The sequence below is a fragment of the Narcine bancroftii genome, chromosome 14, assembly GCF_036971445.1.
Source record: "Narcine bancroftii isolate sNarBan1 chromosome 14, sNarBan1.hap1, whole genome shotgun sequence".
Lineage (NCBI taxonomy): Eukaryota > Metazoa > Chordata > Chondrichthyes > Torpediniformes > Narcinidae > Narcine > Narcine bancroftii.
In genome coordinates, this window is record NC_091482.1 from 11,415,550 (window position 1) to 11,438,289 (window position 22,740).

General features: G+C 41.6%; 2 protein-coding genes and 1 long non-coding RNA gene across 10 annotated transcripts in view; 1 reads left to right on the forward strand and 2 right to left on the reverse strand.

Annotated features, from left to right (window-relative positions):
- tada2a (transcriptional adaptor 2A) overlaps positions 1–6,326 on the reverse strand; it is a 34,220-nt gene extending 27,894 nt beyond the window's left edge. For 4 of the 5 annotated variants that reach the window (XR_011348515.1, XM_069910437.1, XM_069910440.1 and 1 more), the window contains exons 1-3: positions 6,143–6,326; positions 2,954–3,060; positions 847–906 (exon numbers count right to left, since the gene is read on the reverse strand). Coding sequence is in view for 4 of the 5 variants with exons in the window: in XM_069910437.1 (XP_069766538.1) it covers positions 847–906; positions 2,954–3,060; positions 6,143–6,167 (192 nt within the window). In the remaining variant the exon portion in view is untranslated. The remainder of the gene's footprint in view (positions 1–846; positions 907–2,953; positions 3,061–6,142) is intronic. The other variant, XM_069910436.1, reaches the window with a different exon arrangement.
- The window catches only part of LOC138749265 (uncharacterized), a 28,563-nt gene continuing 11,679 nt past the window's right edge, over positions 5,857–22,740 (forward strand). Inside the window, exons 1-2 of the long non-coding RNA XR_011348516.1 lie at positions 5,857–7,377; positions 21,658–21,734. This is a non-coding gene — a long non-coding RNA (uncharacterized lncRNA). The remainder of the gene's footprint in view (positions 7,378–21,657; positions 21,735–22,740) is intronic.
- Positions 11,954–22,740, reverse strand: part of LOC138749260 (nuclear pore membrane glycoprotein 210-like) — a 102,417-nt gene continuing 91,630 nt past the window's right edge. For 3 of the 4 annotated variants that reach the window (XM_069910424.1, XM_069910422.1, XM_069910425.1), the window contains 5 exons: positions 21,846–22,099; positions 19,432–19,642; positions 17,811–17,921; positions 16,557–16,625; positions 11,954–13,804 (listed from right to left, as the gene is read on the reverse strand). In XM_069910424.1, coding sequence (XP_069766525.1) covers positions 13,731–13,804; positions 16,557–16,625; positions 17,811–17,921; positions 19,432–19,642; positions 21,846–22,099 — 719 coding nt within the window. In that variant the 3' untranslated portion in view covers positions 11,954–13,730. The remainder of the gene's footprint in view (positions 13,805–16,556; positions 16,626–17,810; positions 17,922–19,431; positions 19,643–21,845; positions 22,100–22,740) is intronic. The other variant, XM_069910423.1, reaches the window with a different exon arrangement.

Here is a 22,740-nt window from a genome sequence, read left to right on the forward strand (position 1 = left end):
CACAGATGATTGAATGAACAAAAGAGGCAGAAAAATGTAAACACTTTCATTCACAGAACAAAAATTTCCACCAGAGATGGTTCAATAAACTCTGTCTTACTTGCTGAACCACATACAAGACGCTTAGCTGAACTGCTCGCAAAACAAACTTCTTCACCGGAGTTTGGCTCATGTGACAATAAACTTGAGGCGTAACAATTATAATAGATTCTCCACAATTAACTGCTTCTACGTTACAAAACCAATTACACTCTGGCCCAGTGTTTTAAGACTTTCTAATATAACCTAGAGGAATAAAATATTTTTTGAAACTCAAATTATAATATCTACTACAGTTATGCCTTGCCTTCACTTTTATACCTAAAACTGCAAACTATATGAATGAATCAGTTTACTCTGAATGATACAAAGGAGCCATTTTCTTTATTTAGGTTAGTGATTCCCAAACTTTTTTCTTTCCACTCACACACCACTTTAAGTCTTCCCTATGCCATAAGTGCTCTGTGATTAATAAGGGATTGCTTAAGGTGGAAAGAAAAAGTTTGAAAACCACTGTTTTAATCGTACCTCATTGACTCGGTTTCATAACTCCAAAGGAAATGGGCCAATGACAATTTTTCTCAAGCAAAATATTTCAGTAATAATTGGGTCTCGAGCAGCGATTCTCAACCCTCCCTTCCTACTCACATACAATCCCTTACTAATCACAGAACACTTATGGCATCGGGATTATTTAAAGTGGGATGTCAGTGGAAAGTAAAAGGTTGGGAACCACTGCTTTAGGTAGAGATCAGACTACTTTCAAGAAGAAATTCCCATACTCAATTTGAAAATCTCTGAACTTACCATTATTTCGTAACTATGATCACTTTGATGTTTCTTGTACTCAAACCCTCTGGTAAAGCACTACAAAGAAGAAAAAAATTAAAAACATTATTCACCCTGAATTTCTTAAACAAAATATTTGATATGGTATGCTTTTCAAACAGGAGGGACTAGCGTGTATTAATAAAAAAATATTTTAAGTTTAAACAGAGAATAGTCAGATCAGACAGCTCATGTGGAGAGGATTTTCTTTTTGTTTCGGATGTTTCTCCTTCCACACGTGCTGCCCCACCTGCTGAGAATTGGATTTCAGTTTTTAATTCAAAACAACTCTTTAGGGCTAAGGTTCTTTTTTTTTCCCAGCGCTGCTTGCAATCAATATTTCAATTGACTCCCAACTCCTCACACTTTACAATACTTTTCCTTTAAGCAGCCACAAGTATTTAATTAAGGCCCTTGATGCGCCAAGATGTTCCAAAGTTTGTCAGTTTCTTCTTCGAAAAGTGTAAACACAAAATACCCAGTTCATATGCCAGGCATGTGAGTGAGGTTTTAAAAAAAAAGGAAAAAAGCCAAGGGCTTCTGTGAGGCATACATGTGTGGCACACAAATTACCAGTTTCAAGCTATTAAAAAAAAATAGACATTTTAAACAAAAATCAATAGCTTTTAAAAAAAAAAGTGAGCACAGTTGACGAGACAGACACTACCATCTGTAACCAGACTCCAAGCCCCTTCTACATCACCAGGCAGTACCTATGCTCAAACCAGTGTCTGGTTCTCCTGACCTCAAGCAGTACTTGCCCATAACTAGCACCCAGCCTACCAAGCAGTGCTCTTGCCTAACTTGCATCCAATCCCCAAGTAGTAACTACTACCCTGTAGCTAGTCCCCAGCAGAGCCCCTGGCCACCTGTCCTCAATCACCAAGCAGAGCCCTGCCCAATCGTAACCATTTCTTTGCACCGATGCTCATCTATTACTTGGGGTTTTATTCAAATGACCTTAAAAGCAATTGGTCTTCACACATAGGTTTTTGAGATTATGGGTAAAAACTAAAGGGAGTGCCGCTGGCATAAACGGCATGGGATTGCAACATGTCAGAAATGCTTTGCAACGAGGGGGAGTGCGTGGGAATGCTACACTGCAGGAAACTTGGCAGCCAAAGTCTGCAGAGCAAGATCCTAGCACCGCATGGAATGAACAGAGGGAATCCGAGCGGGCAGGGAGGACACTGATAATATGCAGAGGTGGATTTTTTAAAACGTGGAATATTCACGTGCCCGATATGCTCAGATGATAAATATTAGCAATATCATAAATGCCTGAGCCATCTCTAAAAACTGCTATTCATAAACTTTAAAGATTTTTCTAGTTTACATGATTACATTTAAAAAATGACCAGTTATCTGAAAAAGACCATGGTCCCGACCATTTTGGATAATTGTAGGTTCATTCCTAAGAATTTACCATGCAAAGACTGATCTTTATTCGGATAGTGCAAAGGAGCAATCCACTTGACACAAGTGGTCTGGAAATGAAATTTATGTAGACAGCATTTTAAATTTGGACTCACATACTGCACGGTAACAGGCCCTGAGGCCCACAAGCCTGTGCCGCCCAAATGACCTACAATCTTCATACGTTTTGAAGGGTGGGAGGAAACCCACACAGACATAGGGAGAGAGGAAACCCACACAGACACAGGGAGAATGTACAAACTCCTTTCAGTCAATGCTAGATTTGAACCAGGGTCGCTGGCGCTGCAACAGCGTTGAGCTAACTGCAACACTAAACATGCCGCCAATATTTTGTTCCTCAACGTGCAAGCATATTATAAATACATTTCTTGGGGAAAAAATTGAGATGGGCTTGGAAGCAGACTGCAAGCATCCAGATCTGCAAATCAGCAGGTAACAAGAATTGAGCGCAGGGAATTGGAGGAAAATAAAATCACAAATTGGACATGTACACTTTTCAAACTGCAGCATATAATTTTCTTATTAAAACTCAACAAAGATTTCTTAACACCAAGTTAATTCCATTATCTTAGATTATATAATTCATGGTCAGAGCTATACATCAACACAAGAAAATGATCTTTCCCGCAGCATGCATATTGCAAAGTACCTGCAAGCATATAAGCAAAGGAGGCGGCCCACAGTCGGCACATTTTATATAGGGTTCCATTAAGTAGGAAGAACAACCGCGACATGGTGGCTGATCAAATGGGTCACCTGAAACAGAATTGGACCAAGACAACAGAGCAGTTATAAACAATATTATAACAAAAATATAATTATATAGTACTCTCATTCAGTTTTTGGTCCACGCAGAAGTGGAATTGTTAACTTTTCATGCAAGTATTTCAGCAAACACATAAATGATCCCTATATATTACCACATTTACTTGTGTTCCTGCTCAACTTATTTTTAATGCTTCATTTCTCTACAACATTAAGTGGTAGTAAGGTTTCCAGTCAATAAATGGCACATCACTTAGTTTTATTAATAGTCACTGGGATATCCAGCTTATTGCTCATCCCTTGCTGCTTTTGAGTGATCAGGCATTGAAGGCATGTTCATAATACTGATAGAAAGGAAGGTCCAGGAACTGTCTCAGCAATATTTAATAACTTACAATCAGCACAGCAGACAATTCAGAGGGGAACTGGCAGAGGACAGAGACAAGGGCTTAAGAGTCATGTTGAATAAGCCTTTTGTGCTGGTGTTCGTTGTATACTATCCATGCTGAATAAGTAGGGAAGGGGCGTATTTTTCAAAGGGGATCTGAAGACAAATCAGGATTGTTATTTGTCTCTTTGTAGGTAAAACTATATGGCTCAGTGGCTGAAAAATAGACATCGTCACACAAAAGTAGCTCAGAATATTTTTGCTGAGATTTAAAACTTGCTTCATTTTGTTATATTCTCAGCACAGCCTCATGACTTGATAAGATAATTTCTCAGGTGCAATGACCATATGGTGCTCTGACTGCATGAAGGTGCTCGACCAAATACCGCAGCTTTTTAAAAACATCCAACGTTATAGTTTTAGCAGGATGATTGTTGAGAAATGAACCACCATGCCGAGTCGTCTCAGAACTAAAACACTGCAATTGTGAGTAATTAAACAAATCTCAAACCAAAAAATCTCCCCTCCAATGCCGAACCACCTGTTGTATTTCAGGTTTACCTTTACTGAATCTCGTTAAATTTATTTGCAATAACAAGTGGGAGTATTATGAGGACACACGTTATCTCAGCCACTTAATATGATTCTGGCCTCAACTTTATTTTTCTACCCAATCTCAACACTTTCATAATCTTAATTTCTTAAAAATTTTAAGTGATCGCAACATTTTCTTGGGTAGAGAATTCTTAAGATCTAGACCAGTCATTCTATCCCACCTTGATTTTATGCTCCTTACTTTTTAAGCTTTTCACAGCAGGGGAAGCAGAGATATTTCTCAATGAGGCTTATAAGATATAAAAGATTGCAACCACAGAACACATTGAAAAGATTTGAGCTGAAGCGCCTCAATAAAGGGTTTTGGCTCAAAAATTCAACCTTTTTCTCCCAGTAATGCTCAAAAACTCAACGACTTTTCTTCCACTAATGCTGAATGACCTACTTAGAGGTGCCAGTAGATTGCCCTTATCACACTGATTGAGAAACCAGCAAGAATGAATGCCTGCTGATACATTTCCAAGTCAGAAATGCATGCAAATGGAGGGAAACCCACAGGTTTTAGTATTGTGTTTGCCTATTTGCTGCAATAGGTGCTAAACAAAGAAATTCTGCAGATGCTGGGGACAAGTGCAATCCACGAAAGAACTGGAGAAAGTGCAGGATGCTGTGTAACCTACTGCATTTCTCCAGCAGTTTTGGGAGGGCCTCAAGGTAGCTTGGACAAGTAGCAGCAGAAGCAGCTCTAGTCTTTTCGCTTCACTCCATCCTTGCCCACCTGGAGAACGATACCTCATATGCCAGGCTGTCGTTCATTGACTTCAGCTTGGTGTTTATAATGATCATTCCTCAAGAGGCTGGTGGAGAAGCTGTCCATGCTGGCACTCAACACCCCTCTCTGTAAATAGACCCTGGACTTCCAAACTGAAAGATCACAGTCTGTCTGGGTCACTAGCAGAAGGTCGAGCCCTGGCGCACCTCAGGGCTGTTGTGCTCAGCCCGCTCCTGTTCATTCAACTGACCCATGACTGCATCGCCAGATCCAGCTGACAGTAGTTGGCCTCATCAGCAACAATGAAATATTCTCTGCTCAGCAACATAGAAGAGGTGAAAAATCTCGTGAAATGATGCGTGAGTCGCAACATGGGCTCGAAGAAGGAAATGATCGTGGGCTTCAGGGGGACCAGGAATGACCACCCTCCACTGCACATCCACAACTCTGTAGTAGATAGAGTGGAGAGCAAACACATTCCTTGGAGTTCACTGAACTAGTGACCTATCGTGGACACTCAACATCTCCTCACTTGTTGGGGAGGCGCAACAGCACTTCCTGAGAAGACTGAAGCAGGCAAGGCGACAATGTCAACTTTCTAATAGGAGCTATTGAGAGCATCCAGGCCAGCTGCATCACAATGTGGTTACTGCTGCTGCAGAGAGAAGGAGGGGAAGTCAACCCACAAGAGTTCAACTGAGCTCAACTGGTGTGAGCCTGAAACTCCTCCCTCTGTCTGGGGGGGGGGGGGGGGGCTCTCTGTGAGCTCGGACCCCCCTCCCTCTGCCCGGGGGCGATCGCGGACCCCCTCCCTCTGCCCGGGGGGGATCCCGGACCCCCCTCCCTCTGCTCGGGTGGGATCCCGGACCCCCCCTCCCTCTGCCCGGGGGCGATCGCGGACCCCCTCCCTCTGCTCGGGTGGGATCCCGGACCCCCCCTCCCTCTGCCCGGGGGCGATCGCGGACCCCCCCTCCCTCTGCTCGGGTGGGATCCCGGACCCCCCCTCCCTCTGTCCGGGGGCGATCGCGGACCCCCCCTCCCTCTGCTCGGGTGGGATCCCGGACCCCCCCTCCCTCTGTCCGGGGGCGATCGCGGACCCCCCTCCCTCTGCCCGGGGGGGATCCCGGACCCCCCCTCCCTCTGTCCGGGGGCGATCGCGGACCCCCCCTCCCTCTGCCCGGGGGCGATCGCGGACCCCCTCCCTCTGCCCGGGGGCGATCGCGGACCCCCTCCCTCTGCTCCGGTGGGATCCCGGACCCCTTCCCTCTGCCCGGGTGGGCTCGGTGTGAGGCCAGATCCCCCCCACTCCCTCTTCCCGGGGGAGGCCTCGGTGCCGCGGCGAGTCGGGGCCTACTCACTGCCAAACGGCGCCAGCCGCTCCATCGCTGCACAAATCGCCGCGACCAACACGGGGGAACGGCCAGACAGGACCTCCTGCCCCCCTCGCCCCTTCAGGGAGCCGGCTTCGCCGCAGCTTTCCCGACGAACCCGCCTCGCATCGCCGCCATTTTGTTTCAACCACACATGCTCGTCGGCCCGCCTGCAAAATGGCCGCCCACGTCAATCCGGATGATTGACAGATCATTCAGCCAATGGTCATGTGATTGGACCCACTCACATTGCATGCGCAAACTTTCAAGCCTGCAAAAGTTTAAAAGCACCAAAGTCTGCGGACAGTGCTGGACAAACTCTTAATATGGCAAAAATGGATGCATAACCAACATTTCAAGCCTGTTATCTTTGCATTAAGGAAGCTGCGTGGCCTGACTTTACTTTAATGCTTGCAATGTGGGCTTGGTCCTTTTTGACTGTTGAATGTTTAGGGGTTTTCATAACAGATTTTGTACATGGCACAAATTAGATTTTCCCCGTGGTGGAACACTGTCTTACATGCATGGTGCAGCCTCCTCCCTCACTACTGCCTTGGAATTGGGATAACAGCATGTAAGAAATGCCTGTACATTTATAGGGATTAAAGCCTGTTCATCTGATTTATGGTCTGTCAGGTCTAATGGATAGCGCTGCATTTAATCGCTGTACTTTCGTGCCATGGATAAGGTTATTTGAGTGGAGAAGCTGGGTCCCGGGGCCTCCATAAAATTTGACCAGTGGCTGGCACTGCCTGAGGCGACATATTTGGGAAGAAGTCGACAAGAGACCTGTTGTTTGCACAGTCTGCCACCATGTTTTCCAGATGATCAGGGACTGTGAGACGTACTCAGTGGCTACGGGGATCCTGCAAAAGCAGTACCTGTCCCCGAAGAATGAAATCTACGCCAGATATCTCCTGGGTGGCCGACAAACACACAAGCAGACTCACACCCCAGGATCACCAGGCTCTATCACTTTGCGAGAGCCCGCAACCTCCCATACTTAGTTGAGGACATCAGAGAGCTGACCCATAAGCTTCCCAGTCTGTGCAGAGTGCAAGCCACACTTCTACCGGTGAGAGAAAGCTCACCTGATCAAGGCCACCTGTCCCTTCAAACATCTAAGTATGGATTTCAAGACTCCCTTCCTTCCACGAACCTGAACTTGTATTTTTTCAACATTGTTGATGAATGGAAATTAGACTGGAATATAATTATTGATGGTAAGACCTGGTTGAATTTACGTCATGATTGAATAACCAATACTATTAATGCAAGATATTAGGCTGGTGCAATATCTTACCCCGCAAAAATTCCATAAATTAAACTCGAACTTTTCCAATATATGTTTTAGATGTGGGGAAGAAACAGGTACTTACATTCTACCTGGTCAGGTTCCAAATTGAAACCCTTCTGGGAATATTTAAGAATTTTACTAAATCAAATTATTGGAAAACAATTGTCTCTAAGCCCAGAATTGTTTCTCTTAGGAAATATTGTGGATGGAAGACCTAAAGTGAGGCTAAGTATCAATTAGTTTCTTAGAATTGCATTGGCAGTGGTCAGGAAATGTATGGCAGTTTCCTGGAAGTCTTATTCTCTTTTGGAAATAGTCCGTTCAAACACAGGCATTGTGTTCGCCTGGAGACAATCACCTTACCTACAAAATGTAGGGTTAATTACTTAATAAATAACATTTTTTCTATTTATTTTTCTTCTCTTCATTTTTCTTCCTTTTGTTGACATCAAAACAAAAATAATTTTTGTGGAATTGGATTCCAGATCTCAACAGCTTCTTTCTTCTCTTCCTTTTTCCTTCTCTCTTCTTTTTTCTTCATTTAGTTAGGGTTTTGTTGGTGGGGGGGGGGGGGGGGAGGGGAGAGGGGCTATGTTTGGAACATGTACCAATGATTAATTCACATTTAATTATTTATCTGTGATGGTAACTTTGGTACTGTATGTTTGTAAAATCAAAATAAAATATAAAAAACATTGTTGACGAATACTCATGATTCCCATTCGTCATCCCCTGGCCACATATGACCACAGCCACAGTTATTAAGTCCCTGTGTAATCTCCATGCGACCAGGTCCCTCCTCTGAACTGTAACAAATGCTACCCCCACATGAAAAATTATTCTTTCCCCAGGAGGTCAGCATCGCACTGGCCGACGACACCAGGGCCTGTGCTACTCTGGAGACATACCAGAACCCATAAACCAGACCCCCGGTTGAGAAGGTCCACCTCTACGCGAACCCCCAGTATGCCTATGTGCAGAACCAGAATGGGCGGAGAGACACTGATTCTGTCTGTGACCTGGCACATGCAGGAGCCACCACAAATGAGGCACTGGCTGAACAGTCGATCGACCTGCATCCCCAACACCCCCCCCCCCCATGACTACTGGGGCACAGTGGGGTATCTGACCCCACCATTGGCACCAGTTGCACTGCCCAAACCCAAACCCACATCCCCCCCAAGACCCAGCCCTAATTGATTCTGTTTAGCCATATGCATTGCAGGTTGTCACAAAGAGCACTGCACAGGAGCCACAGCTGGCAGTGCGACAGTCAGTTTGACGAACAAAACCACTGTGGTGGTACACCACTTGCCTAATGCAGGTGGAAACCTCTGTGCCTGCAGAAGAGCATGGGGACAAGACAACACCTGGCCAGGTGTCAATCAGCCGACCTGAATAGACCAAGCCCCACCCGGTCGGGTGTCAATCACCCTCTGGGATATAAGCCTGAGCCAGCCCTTTGAAGACACTCTCAGAGTTTACAGCAGCACTCCTCACAGCTGGCTCTGTGGAAGATTATGTCGAATAAAGCCTGATGTAGTCTTTTGGTTTTGTGTGTTTGCTTCTGACCGACAGTGTACCACAACCACTGGACAGGCTGAACCTGTAAATAGACTGAATGGATTCTGTTGCTTCACCCCGCCAGGCAGGCTGTCCCATCCCTGATGCTGTAACTCCTCCCCCTCAGGATTCCTAATAAAGGAGGTACCACTCAATCCCTTCCCTCAGAATTGCCTTGGAATTGGGCCAACAGCATGTAAGAGATGCCTGTAAGTTTATAGCAATTAAAGCCTATTAATCTTTGCATGCAATACTAAGTGTAAAAAATGTCTTAAAGAACTAAGTAACAACTGGAAGCAAAAAACAAAAGTCTGCGGACACAATGGTTGAAGTAAAAGCACAATTCTGGAGATACTCAGCAGGTCACACCCTCCGAGGTCATGGGAAAACTTACCAGGCCTGTTGTACCTCTGAAGCCTTTCCCACTGCAGTATTATTTTACTGATAAGTCGGCAACCCAGAATTTTAAGGGAGGGTCCTGCACCCAGTGGTGACAACGTGAGAGCAGGTTGTGTTTTCACACTGCTAGAAGATGATTAATGAGTTAACCTGGCTGGGCTTTGACACTTGCCCCCAACCAAGTGTCAGAGCCTAGTTGAATTTAACTCATTTCACATCGCATGATTACTGGGAACAGACCTGCTAAATTAGCTGGTTAACCCACATAGATTCGGCATCAAACAACTGGAGATTTGTACATCTGGACTTGATAGATGTGAACCATTATGGATCTCCAACTGGAGTAGAAAATGGGTCAGGTATCTGCCTTAGCACAGGAGGTCTACATACTGCAATACCAAGAGCATCAAATGACCAGAAGCTTCACTCCACATGCCAAGTTCTGTTTCACCTTGGATATTTACTCTAATTTTTGCACCCACCTTCCAAAGCAAAATCACAACCAGACATCTGAACCTGATGGGGAAAGGAATGGCAGATGGTCAGGCCAAATAACCTGCCCTCACTCTTGCTGCAACTAACTTTGGCCCAAGGCCAGCTCAAACTGGTTGCACACACTAATCAACATGCAGACCAACTGTGGATCCAAGCAGAAAATAATGAAGTGGTCCATGTATTGGGAAGCTTTGATATGACAAGCAGAAAATGGTGATGTTATCCATGTATCGGGAGGCTATGAACTGTGTACCTTCACTGGCTGCCCTCTTATTTCTGTGCCTTTCCAGATGAATATGCAAAAGCTCAACATCACAGACAAATGAGTCAGAAGAGAAGGCATACAGTTTTCAATGCAAGATCAGGCATTTTTTTTTCAGCTTGAGAACCATTTATGGTCACTATATTGGAGAAAAGATGCAATTGATTTGGAAGGAGTGGAATAGATTTGAATAATTTCACCAGCTATGAAAAATGTTAGCCTCAAAGAAAGATCTTTTTTAAATCAAGGAGATAGAATTTGGCTATATATATTTTATGAGGGGCCTATGCAGAATAAATAGACAGTTCCCTCAGGAAAGGAGTGAACATCTTAGGGGTATTGACTTAAAATGATTCTATCATGAAAGATCGCAAGCCCTGTGACAGTAATGATCAAATTGAATCTGAAAACACAACTGCATCACCTTATCAGGGTTATCAGGTATAATTTCTGGATGGTGATGCAGTAGATTGCAATCATTATTGCAGATTATTAGCCATTAAAAGCTGCATTTCCTGATCCCCTCCAAAAATGTTTGCTAACTCCTTTCAGTTCCTAAAGTCTTTAGCTTCTGAATCTCAAAATCCACAAATTGCCATTCTGAAGTAAACTATGTGGAGGGAAAATTTGAAATGTCAAAAGCTACCCTTGTTTATTGCAAAAACAATATTTTTAAAATCCTGTGATTGACCATCTGAAATTAGGGCCATTGTTAATGACGATTCTGCTTGTTGCATGTATGCGGTTACTGGGATTAGATTGCCATCTACTGGTTAAAAGAGAGATGGATACATTTCAACTTCAACCATCCTCCCCCTTAACCCCCTTTATTGCAATAGACAAGGGTTCATCAAAAATTTGAGTGTGTACAACAAATCTCTGAATAATCCAAAAACTTTGAGCTGCGTATGTCAGAATTTTTGAAATACCTTTTCCATTGTGGATGCCCACAAGGAAACAAATCTATCTCATTATTTTCAAGCTTGCAGTACGAGGTTCAGTGTTGCCAAGTTCACTGAAGGAGAAAAGATCATTCATAAAAATATAAAATATACAGTTGGAAATCACAGTAATCATGTACAAACTAGAACGGGAGCGACCAAATTAGAGCGGGTGGCGGGACCACGTGGCAAGTCTGCATTCTAGGTCCTCCAGTGGGCGGGCAAACAGGGCCTCAACAAGAGACTGCGGTCAGGGCATCAGAAGCTCAGATGGGCAGGCGGCTGGGGCCTCGGTGAGAGTCTGCGGTCAGGGCATCAGGAGCTCGGATGGGTGGATGGCCTTGGTGAGGATCCGATGTTGGGAACTCCAGAGGGCGGGCGGCCTGGATCACACTAACACTCCATTAATTTCACTGCCTTCAACACAGCCACAAATAGCACAATAATGCCAAAACTACCACTGTGACCACCAGCTCATACAATTCCTGTCTCAGCCATAGTTCTACGAGTAACACATTACATGTCAAAGAGCCGCATGTGGTTTGCGAGTCGCAGTTTGAGTGTGCTGTGAACAAGCAAGTGGCGGTGTAAACTTTATTATGCATTGTCCATTTTTCAACAATGTTAGAATGAGTTTTTGATAATTGATGGTGTAAGAAATCAAAAGGAGATTGGAATGGGAAAACAGTATCCTTGAAGACCATGAGGGTAAAATCTGGTTCCCTGTGGATGAGTAGGTTGGATTTGAGTTTTTTTCTTTTATGTATGATTGCATCTACTACTTCATGACTTAAAATTATCAGACACATTGTCAGAAATAACTAACTTATTTTTAATGTCACTTGTAAAATCATTAACTTAAAATTATGGGATTATCCCCAAAAAGATACTCAAACATACCAATGACAAATGTATTAATGTTTTGCTTTAAAAACAATTAAAAAAAAAGTTGAAAGAAAATGTGGCGTTTGCCATCAGCACCATTTGAAAGCAATAATTCATCAGACTGACCTTTAAGAATTACTTATGAAGGATCTTCAAACTCCAAAGTTAAATCTAGTTCAGATTGCTCTGGATTTACAAAATATCATGAAAAAGAATCAAATAAAGTTTGGATTCCAAGTCTCACACAAATGGTACATTTAATCTGCGATAATGTTTGTTTGAAAGGAGATGATTTAGTCCTCTAATCACTTCCAATAATGTACCATTTAATAGATCAGATATAAAAAAGTCTATGGTACCTGGTTGCCTTATTAGAAAGTGACTTAGGAAACAAGAGATTCCTCATCAGAGATCAACAATTTGAGGTAAAAATAAGAGAAAATTAGATTTTTTTTTCTCTTGGCTCTGGCTAAGGATATTTTATCATTCATTTGGATGTACTAAGAAGCTTCAACAAGATGTGTATTTAATTTTTCTGAGGGTTAACTTAATATGTCGATACGAAAAAAAGCTGATGCAGCTTAGACAGAGAAGAAAACGACAGGCACCAATTGGAGAGCCCTTTTTAAACCAACGCTCATTGAGAAAGAGCTCCAGTTAATTATTTTGTAATGTCAAAAACATCTTGAAATCATCCTTTTAACTTGAACTTTTGGTGAGCTGGATTTATTCTTAATGATGTGCAAAAGATATTTGTTAAATTGTTAGTTATACTATAAACCTGCTACACTGCAAGTTAGAATCAAATAAAAAAATGTTTTACTCCTAATGTATGAAGTCAAGTAAACATGAATCAAAAAGTTTAGTACCAAATTTCAGATTCTAAGTGCAAAAGGAACATGTTGTAAATTACCCTCTGAATTTTCAACCTTCAATCTTCAATTACCTACAACAATAAAACATCCTCGAGTCTTATAACAATCAATGCTAAATGTTCTATAACATCAAATCCTGGAACAGCACAAAGGTAGCATGACTAAAATATTTATATTATGCAGCGTCCAATCATGGGATAGATTACAATAAAGAGAGAAGAGCAATACACCATTTTTTTTTGCCGAAAAAACTTAACTATTGAATTTATAAAATGCAATAAAGAACAACAATTTTCAGTTGGTGAAGGGTATTCTGTTTCTGAACAAATTGTGGTGATTGTTCATTTACCACTCACATCGGGTCATCACCTAAAAGTTTGATACAAAAATAACAACCAATGCGGTGTAATTTTTCTTTTTAGTGAGAAATTACATCCTCCACAGCTGTGACAAATTTGGCACACTTCCTCAAACGCGCCAGTTATATTCCTGAAATTCAATGTAATTATGCTAAATTTAGGCTACCAAATATTGACAAAATTCATGCTCCCTCCCAAGGCAGGGTATAAATCAAGCTATGAGTGGCAATGAAGACCATATTGGGAGGATAATTTCTTGGATTACAGATGAAACTCTTAATGAATCTCATCATACCCTGAAGTTAAAATCTTTACTATAACTGCATCAAATGCAGTCAGTGCCATAATTTAGATGTCTGCTTCTAAAAAAGTAGTTTAATGAGGACAAGATCGGCTGTTTGAATTTTAAACACAGCTGACAAATTGCAGTCATATTTTACAAAAGTGATTCTTACTGTGAGCTAGCAACTATAATTGCACTTCCTTCTCATGAGTGTTTGTTAACGTACACTCCACAGCCAAGACTGCAGATATTGCCTTCGGGGATTATTGCAACGAGGTGTTGAATTGTAATCTATATATAAAAAAAGAAAAAAAGATAAAATAAGCCTTCATTAACTCATATTGTCTGCATGAAATACATCCATATCACATTTTTTGACAGAAAGGGTTTTAATTTTGTTTGATATATGAAGGCTACAAGACAAATTTGCATTTAGATCAATATGCTCATGTTCTACCTTTATCAAAACTATTTATCTTTCTTTTTCTTTTTCTTTGGCTTGGCTTCGCGGACGAAGATTTATGGAGGGGGTAAAAAGTCCACGTCAGCTGCAGGCTCGTTTGTGGCTGACAAGTCCGATGCGGGACAGGCAGACACGATTGCAGCGGTTGCAAGGGAAAATTGGTTGGTTGGGGTTGGGTGTTGGGTTTTTCCTCCTTTGCCTTTTGTCAGTGAGGTGGGCTCTGCGGTCTTCTTCAAAGGAGGTTGCTGCCCGCCAAACTGTGAGGCGCCAAGATGCACGGTTTGAGGCGTTATCAGCCCACTGGCGGTGGTCAATGTGGCAGGCACCAAGAGATTTCTTTAGGCAGTCCTTGTACCTTTTCTTTGGTGCACCTCTGTCACGGTGGCCAGTGGAGAGCTCGCCATATAACACGATCTTGGGAAGGCGATGGTCCTCCATTCTGGAGACGTGACCCATCCAGCGCAGCTGGATCTTCAGCAGCGTGGACTCGATGCTGTCGACCTCTGCCATCTCGAGTACTTCGACGTTAGGGGTGTAAGCGCTCCAATGGATGTTGAGGATGGAGCGGAGCCGAACAGGGGTGTGGGTATGACAACGGCTCTGTATACGCTTATCTTAGCATATTAGAAACTGCTATATTGATTCTTATGATGTAAAGTGTCTCTGTAAACTCATAATATACTACCCTGGGAAGGAAGTTCATGATTCCCAAATCTAGTAGTGGCAAAACCTACACCAATCAAAATCCAAAAAACAAAATGATGTTACAGTCTGAAATAAAAAAAATCACTCAGACATTTCATCATGGAAAATCAATGACCCAAAACATTTACTCCTTTTCTTTCTTAGGTGCTGACCGATCTGCTATATATTTTGAGCATTTTCTCATTTTATTTCAGACTACGATGTTAATAGCAAGAGGACTATGCAAAAACTAGTATCCTGACTTATCAGCCACCTTGGAAACTGTAAGGTGACAGCGCAGATAGATTGGGTGGTGAAGAAGGCATAGCGATGCTTGCCCTCATTAGCTGGGAAATGGATATAAATCCTTGGAGGATGCAGAGAAGATTTACCAGGATATTTCCTGGGATGGAATATTTCAGCTATTAGGAGAAACTGGATAAGATGGGTTTGATTTCCTTGGAGCTGAGGAGGAAATGGTGAGGGGGGGGGGGGGTGTCCTAAAAGAGGCATACAAAATTATGGGGCACAGATAAGATAGACAGTATGAATATTTTCCCTGTGGCAGAGATGTCACAGGGAAAACGACGATTCAGAAGGCATCATGAGGATTTTTTTCATCTAGAGGTTGGCAGCAATCTGCCTGTGGTGGTGGTGGCAGGTAGTCAAAGAATATTTAAATAACACCTGGACGAGCACTTGAATCACCGAGGCCTGCCATGCTATGAACCAAAAGCTAGGAAATGGGATTGGGATGGAGAGGACTTGATGGCTGTGATAGACATGATTGGCTGTGCTGTATGATTCTGTGTCATTGGAGAAATTGCTCTGGCCTCAAAACTCAAAGATGGGCTAGCAACCTTTACCAAGTCAAGAGTAGTGCCAATTTCAGAAAGAAAGTAAAACAATTGCTTGTATTTACAATGTACTCCTGTCTAATCACTTAGACTGCAATGCTTTTAAAAAATATTTTAAAGGACCAATGACTTTGTTGCTAAATGTCTGATAAACCTGAATGCAAAATGTACTCTTGGCTTCCAAGCCTCGATCATCTAAAAGCTATTGGAGTTTCAGATCTTTATGTACAATGCCGTGGAGACTGACTCCATTTACATTATTACCAGGGTCACTTGGAAGCATTTGTTCTCTCTCAGACGACTGTAGCTTAAAATCCATCAAGTTTGTAGTTCAGTGCAATTTTAATGTATTTTTTTAATTAGAGGGATACAACACAATAATAGGCCCTTCCGGCCCACAAGTCCATGCCACCCAAATAAACCCATGTGACCAATTAACCTACTATACATCTTTAGTATGTTTTGAACGGTGGGCGAAACTAGAGCACCCAGAGGAAACCCATACAGACACAGAGAGAACGTAGAAACTCCTACAGACAGTGTGGGATTCGAACCCTGGTTGCTGGCACTTTAAAAGTGTTGCGCTAACTGCTATGCTAACTGTATCATGCTATGCAACATTTTTTTTTGGTCCATCGAAACTATGAGACACAATAAAAATGTGGATGATTTATTTCTGAATCAATCAATTCCATTTGAAATCACATTGTAAAACTGTGTGGGAGGATTTCTCCATGACAGAGGAAGGTCAATGCTATACAGTAATGGGAAAATTGCATTGCTCAGAATTGGATACCATCCTGTAATGTAAAGTAACTGAAGCATGATACAGTGAGAATCCTCTGGTGAAGTTTGGTACTGTTTACAGATGGTTTTGGTGCAGCTCTGCATGACACTCTGGCAATGCCCAGTCCAGAACCATGACAGTATAAAGTTTACCTTCTTGTTCAGCAAATTCCACAATGGGCACAATTACATTTGATTATTAATATAACCAAAGTCCCAGGCAAAAACCATAGCTAAAACTCTCTACATTTACCTGACTGTGGTGATGCTGGAACATATATTACTGGAATAGTCTGTATCCTTGTCAAGAAGGCATTATAAGCTACAAGAAAAAAATAAGTTGTGATCATTATTTTATTCCCTGCACAACTCCAGACTACTAGTTTGTTATCGTCTGCTTAATTTTCACTGCTACATCTTCCATTCAACCAATAAAGTTATTCTCTCAGCTTCTGTGCTTTCTGGGTAAAATTTAAAAAAAAATTCACTGTAACAGATAACACAAATTTAAAAATTTCAAGGGTACACATGTTGGAGTTTTGAACAGACAGGCATTTCCAGAATCTTTCAGGATGGCTGCTCAATTGCTTTATTGATTTCCATTTTAAGGATGACGGCCAAAATATTACTAAGTAAGCTAGACATGATGAAGTGGTAGACAGATTTCATGTTGGATAAGGACATTTGCAATATCAGACTAGAAAGTAAGAATTAACATATTATAGCTTTGTATGGCTACCAACCACATGCAATTGAAAAGGATAGGTGTTAGAACAGCCGCTCGTATCTGCTAAGGTAGCAGGTATCTCAGAAACTCTCCTGGAGTACATGGATGATATTAAAATATCTATGCCTTAAAGATAATATGAGCAAATGAAGAAAATTTCCAGTAATCCCCAGTTCAACGTGACTCTTTTAGGCATGGGTAAGAAACCAGAAGACTGGAGGATAGCTAATGTTGTTCCCTTGTCAAAAGGGTAACAGGGATAACCCAGTAAACTCCAGGTCAGTGAGTTTAATATCAATAATGTCAATAATTGGGAATGTATTGGAAAAACAATTCTAAGAGACAGGATTTATTGTATGTGAAGGTGTCAACATGGTTTTCTGTGGCGATCATTTTCACAAACTGGATTGAATTTTTTGAGAAATGATGAAGGCAGGACAATCGATGTGGTTTATGTGCACTTTAGCAAGGCTTTTGACAATATTTTTATGGACTGTGGCAGAAGTTTGCACAGTAAACTGACACAGGTTTCCAGTTATGTTGCTCTTCTCATCGTGGCATCAGTGTTCAACACAACCATGCCCTTTTTGTTGCAGCAATGGAAGCTGGCTTTTTTCAATTTGTTAAAACCCTGTGCAAAGATCAGCTGCAAAAAGGCTTTCTTTTGCCCTGTGGCAGAAGCTTGTGACTTGGTAGCCTGTTTTTCAAGTTTACAAGAAATCTTTCTTTGCATATGGCACAGTGAAAGTACCCACTGACAATACTTAAGGAGGTGCTTACCAATAAAGATGATTGCTGTAGTAGCCAGAACTGCAAACAAAGTAAACATCAACACCTGGTAGGATTCCACTAACTGTTCAAAGAAAGTAGGTTCTTCAAAGGATAAATCAACTATAATGTATAGGGGAAAAAAAAACCTTTCCTTAGTTAGACTGAGGTCATTAAATTGTCACACAATGATTCTAAACAATAACCTACACTTGGTTAAATCACATTCTTGTCTTGCAAATAGTTTAAATTTGTCAGCGGTTTTAACCTATACAAAATGAGGCTGGTAAAATTCATATCACATTCATCTTTTCTGACTGCATGTAATTATTTAAAAGTTACTTACATGTGAAATAGTTAAACATTCAAAATTCTTTGAAACTGTAGAATGTTTTATGTTTTCATTTCTCATGGAAAGATCGAGATATGTTATTTGATCCCTGTTTCAAATTCATCTAATTAGGGATTTCAATTAATATTAACTCCATTTTAATACTAATAAACTATATTTATTTAAAGATGAATATTAGTGAACTAATTGTACAGTGACTTTGGAGTGTCTGAATATACTAACCTATCTACTTTGTACGCTCACACTGTCAATTTTTCAAAATTGAAATTGAAATTGAATTATGGCCTGTAATGTTCAATATTTTTGTAAGATTTATGTTTAAAGAAAAATATAAATTTTAACTATTAAATTGGTGATGAACAGTGAATAAAAGTCTTTTTAACCAGCCAAGAAAAGAGAGAGAGAGAGAGTAATTATTTCAATGGGGAAGAAGGTGGGAGCAAAGAACAGATCAGTACCTGCAGAAATAGTGGGCAAAAAGTAGACTAGCCAACTTTGAAAATGCAAATAAATTGGGGGAACTCCCCTCACCCCCCAGGCAGAAACAGAAGAGTTGTCAGGGAGAAGAGAGTGAACAAAGATGTACTGGGATGATGGGATTACCAAGGATATTTGAAATAGCAAGATCAATTAGTGAGCAAGTATTTTGCTTTGGGAATTTATATTCTATGAAGAAAAAAAAGAGGATTAGAAAATAATGGACACACAGAGAGGACGATAACTTGTGCTGAATGCTGAAATCATGGAGGGGTGCAATGACTGGGAAAGGAAAGCAGTCAAGTTATCCCTGAGAGAAAAAAAAAATTATGGTCTCGTTGTCTTGATTAGTTCAGCATATCTGCAGGAATTTTTCCAATTCTTCAGCTCCTGGTGTTTTAGCAGCCTTTCCAACATCCATCCCTGCCCCCTTTCTAACACAAGTAACTGGAGGCAAGGTCGGACCCCAGGAAGGTAAAAGCCTGTGGAAATCCAGGGATGGTGGAACAGAAGGTTTCAAAAGATTCAATTTTTTCACCTGATTTTGCTCTTCCTTAATTGGATAACACAAAATCTCCAGGAACAGAGCAGAAAAAAATTAGCAGTAATATATTTTATGACACACTATATTAATTTCATCCATTGTAATCTTTTAGAAAGATGGTTTTGACAGAAAATTACAGTTTTTTTTTTCTAGAAATGCAGTTCCAAGACTGAAAGAACAAATCAAATAAATATATTAAACGAGATGCACTTAAATGTAGAAAGAAAAAGTAATATTGCCCTGGTGGTGCTATATCTTGCCTCCTGTACCACTGTTGGCTCCACTCCGCAGAACTGCAACTTCCACGTGCATCAACTGCCTTGTCAATGCGCTGGATACAGTGACATTAGTGCATGAAAATCCCTGTTGAAGAAGGCTAAGATTGGCAGTACTAAGGGAGTAAACAATGCTGGGCTTAGCACGTGATTTCATAGGCTGACTCACAACAATGGCAGGTGATTGACATCGCACCTGAAATTTGAATTAAATGAGATAATATAAATATTTTAATACAATTAAAATATAAAATTTTAAACATCATCAACAATAACCAGTACGACTTGTACAACAGAGTTGCCAAGTAATCCAGTGCCGATATTGAAACAAGGTGCTTGATTTTCGCCCCAGTAATAGGTATATGTTTATGTAAGAGATGAGGGCAACAAAATTTATTTATTTAACAGACTCTTTCAGCCCATGAACAAGTGCCGCCCGATTACATCCAAATGAACAACAATCCCTGGTATGTTTTTGAGCAGTTGGAGGAAATTGGAACTCCCAGGGTAAACCCACATAGTCACAGGAGAATGTACCTTACCGACAGCGCCAGAATTAAACCCTGGTCCTGATTGCTGGCACTGTTACAGCGTTGTGTTAACTGCTATGTTAACCGTGTTGCCCCAGAGGAAATATACTTCAGTTATTTTTTTAACATTACTATACTGATATTAGTAATACTAAATGTTATTATTATTATTTGAGTAAAACTTTTTCAGGTTAGATCAGCATATTCTAAACCCTAATCACTTTGATTCCACAAATACCAAGTGTTCACAATGCATAAAACTTCAGAACCTCCATAAAATTCCTCATGGATTCTTTATTAAATCCAAAGTGGAAGTATACTTTGAAACAATTAGCCAACAATGAAGACGCTGTTTACATCCGGTACCGCACGGATGGCAGTCTCTTCAATCTGAGGCGCCTGCAAGCTCACACCAAGACACAAGAGAAACTTGTCCGTGAACTACTCTTTGCAGACGATGCCGCTTTAGTTGCCCATTCAGAGCCAGCTCTTCAGCGCTTGACGTCCTGCTTTGCGGAAACTGCCAAAATGTTTGGCCTGGAAGTCAGCCTGAAGAAAACTGAGGTCCTCCATCAGCCAGCTCCCCACCATGACTACCAGCCCCCCCACATCTCCATCGGGCACACAAAACTCAAAACGGTCAACCAGTTTACCTATCTCGGCTGCACCATTTCATCAGATGCAAGGATCGACAATGAGATAGACAACAGACTCGCCAAGGCAAATAGCGCCTTTGGAAGACTACACAAAAGAGTCTGGAAAAACAACCAACTGAAAAACTTCACAAAGATAAGCGTATACAGAGCCGTTGTCATACCCACACTCCTGTTCGGCTCCGAATCATGGGTCCTCTACCGGCACCACCTTCGGCTCCTAGAACGCTTCCACCAGCGTTGTCTCCGCTCCATCCTCAACATCCATTGGAGCGCTTACATCCCTAACGTCGAAGTACTCGAGATGGCAGAGGTCGACAGAATCGAGTCCACGCTGCTGAAGATCCAGCTGCGCTGGGTGGGTCACGTCTCCAGAATGGAGGACCATCGCCTTCCCAAGATCGTGTTATATGGCGAGCTCTCCACTGGCCACCGTGACAGAGGTGCACCAAAGAAAAGGTACAAGGACTGCCTAAAGAAATCTCTTGGTGCCTGCCACATTGACCACCGCCAGTGGGCTGATAACGCCTCAAACCGTGCATCTTGGCGCCTCACAGTTTGGGGGCAGCAACCTCCTTTGAAGAAGACCGCAGAGCCCACCTCACTGACAAAAGGCAAAGGAGGAAAAACCCAACACCCAACCCCAACCAACCAATTTTCCCCTGCAACCGCTGCAACCGTGTCTGCCTGTCCCGCATCAGACTTGTCAGCCACAAACGAGCCTGCAGCTGACGTGGACTTTTTACCCCCTCCATAAATCTTCGTCCGCGAAGCCAAGCCAAAGATACAGCGCCAGTTCGAACCTGCCTCTAACTATATTCCTGTGACCTGTGCCAGTTTTCTCTGGGTGTTCTGATTTCTTCTCACTCTCCAAATGGTATGGGGTGGCTAGGTCAATTGAATGTAATTGGTGGCACAGGTTTTATGGGTTGTATCATTAATTAATACACACACACGCGCATGGACGCAATTTAACATGGAGTTAATGGGCGGGGAATTGACTCACATTTATTTCAAATTGGTTGCAGAAACCAACAACTGTAAGGTGCAAGTTCTGTTACGTTTCCATAAAAGGATGCAACTGTCGAGCAAATTTCCACTTATGGTATGTAACAAATTTGCTATTTGTCTCTAAGTTATAATGCATAAATCCTAAGACTTGGTTCAGTAATTCCATACCTAGCAGATTGAACTCAACAGTATTTTAATTGCTTACCTCCAGTTCATTCAACACTTTATCTATGCCAAAAATAGTCATATTTACTATTGGTTCTTTACTACTAAGATGTATAATTGATTGGTTCATATAAAATCCAGGGATGAAAAGGATCTCTGTTCTTCCAATTTGCCCTGCATAGTGTCCTCCGAGAACAGAAGCTTTCACGGACACATAGGTGTCTCCACCTGTGCTTAACTCCTCAAGCACAGAATCTGGTAAATTTTTGATAGTGACTGAACAGCTGTATTGACCTGAAAATTAGAAAGGGTCTTTGTAAATCGGATGAAGAAAACCACTTATTATGGATATCAACAAACTGCAAATTGTAATTATAGTACATTTTAAATTCAGTTTGACACTGAATTTTTTTGTATATGTAATGGATTTTTTTTCTTGAAGCCTGTTAAATAATTAACTTTATTTTACAGTATCTTTCAGGATTTCAACATTATTTTTACACGTTTTAAACCATTATCCCCGTGGACAGAGTCCTAGGAACTCAACAAAGCCGTTGGAGCATGTTCTTTTGTTTTGAAACAGAATCAAACATCCACCTCAGAAACGTAAATGTTTCCGCAATGGATCTTTACGGCCAAGGTTGGAGGCCACAGCTGGCCTCTAACCTGATCCACTATTACTCACCTCTCCCAGTTTGTGGAGACAAATGGCCTGTTATGCCAGAGTAAAGTAATACCTTGGAAAGCAGCAATACCCTCATGAAGTCTTATCTAGGTTGTATGAATAACTATGTAGCTGTGAGCAAACATGAGTGAGATTTTCAGTACCTTAAGATAGGTCCTGTCAACAACACACTTGTTAGCTGATCTATAACTTTCCTGTCCAATTACAAGACATCTAATTGTAAATTAGCACACTACTCATTTGTACAACC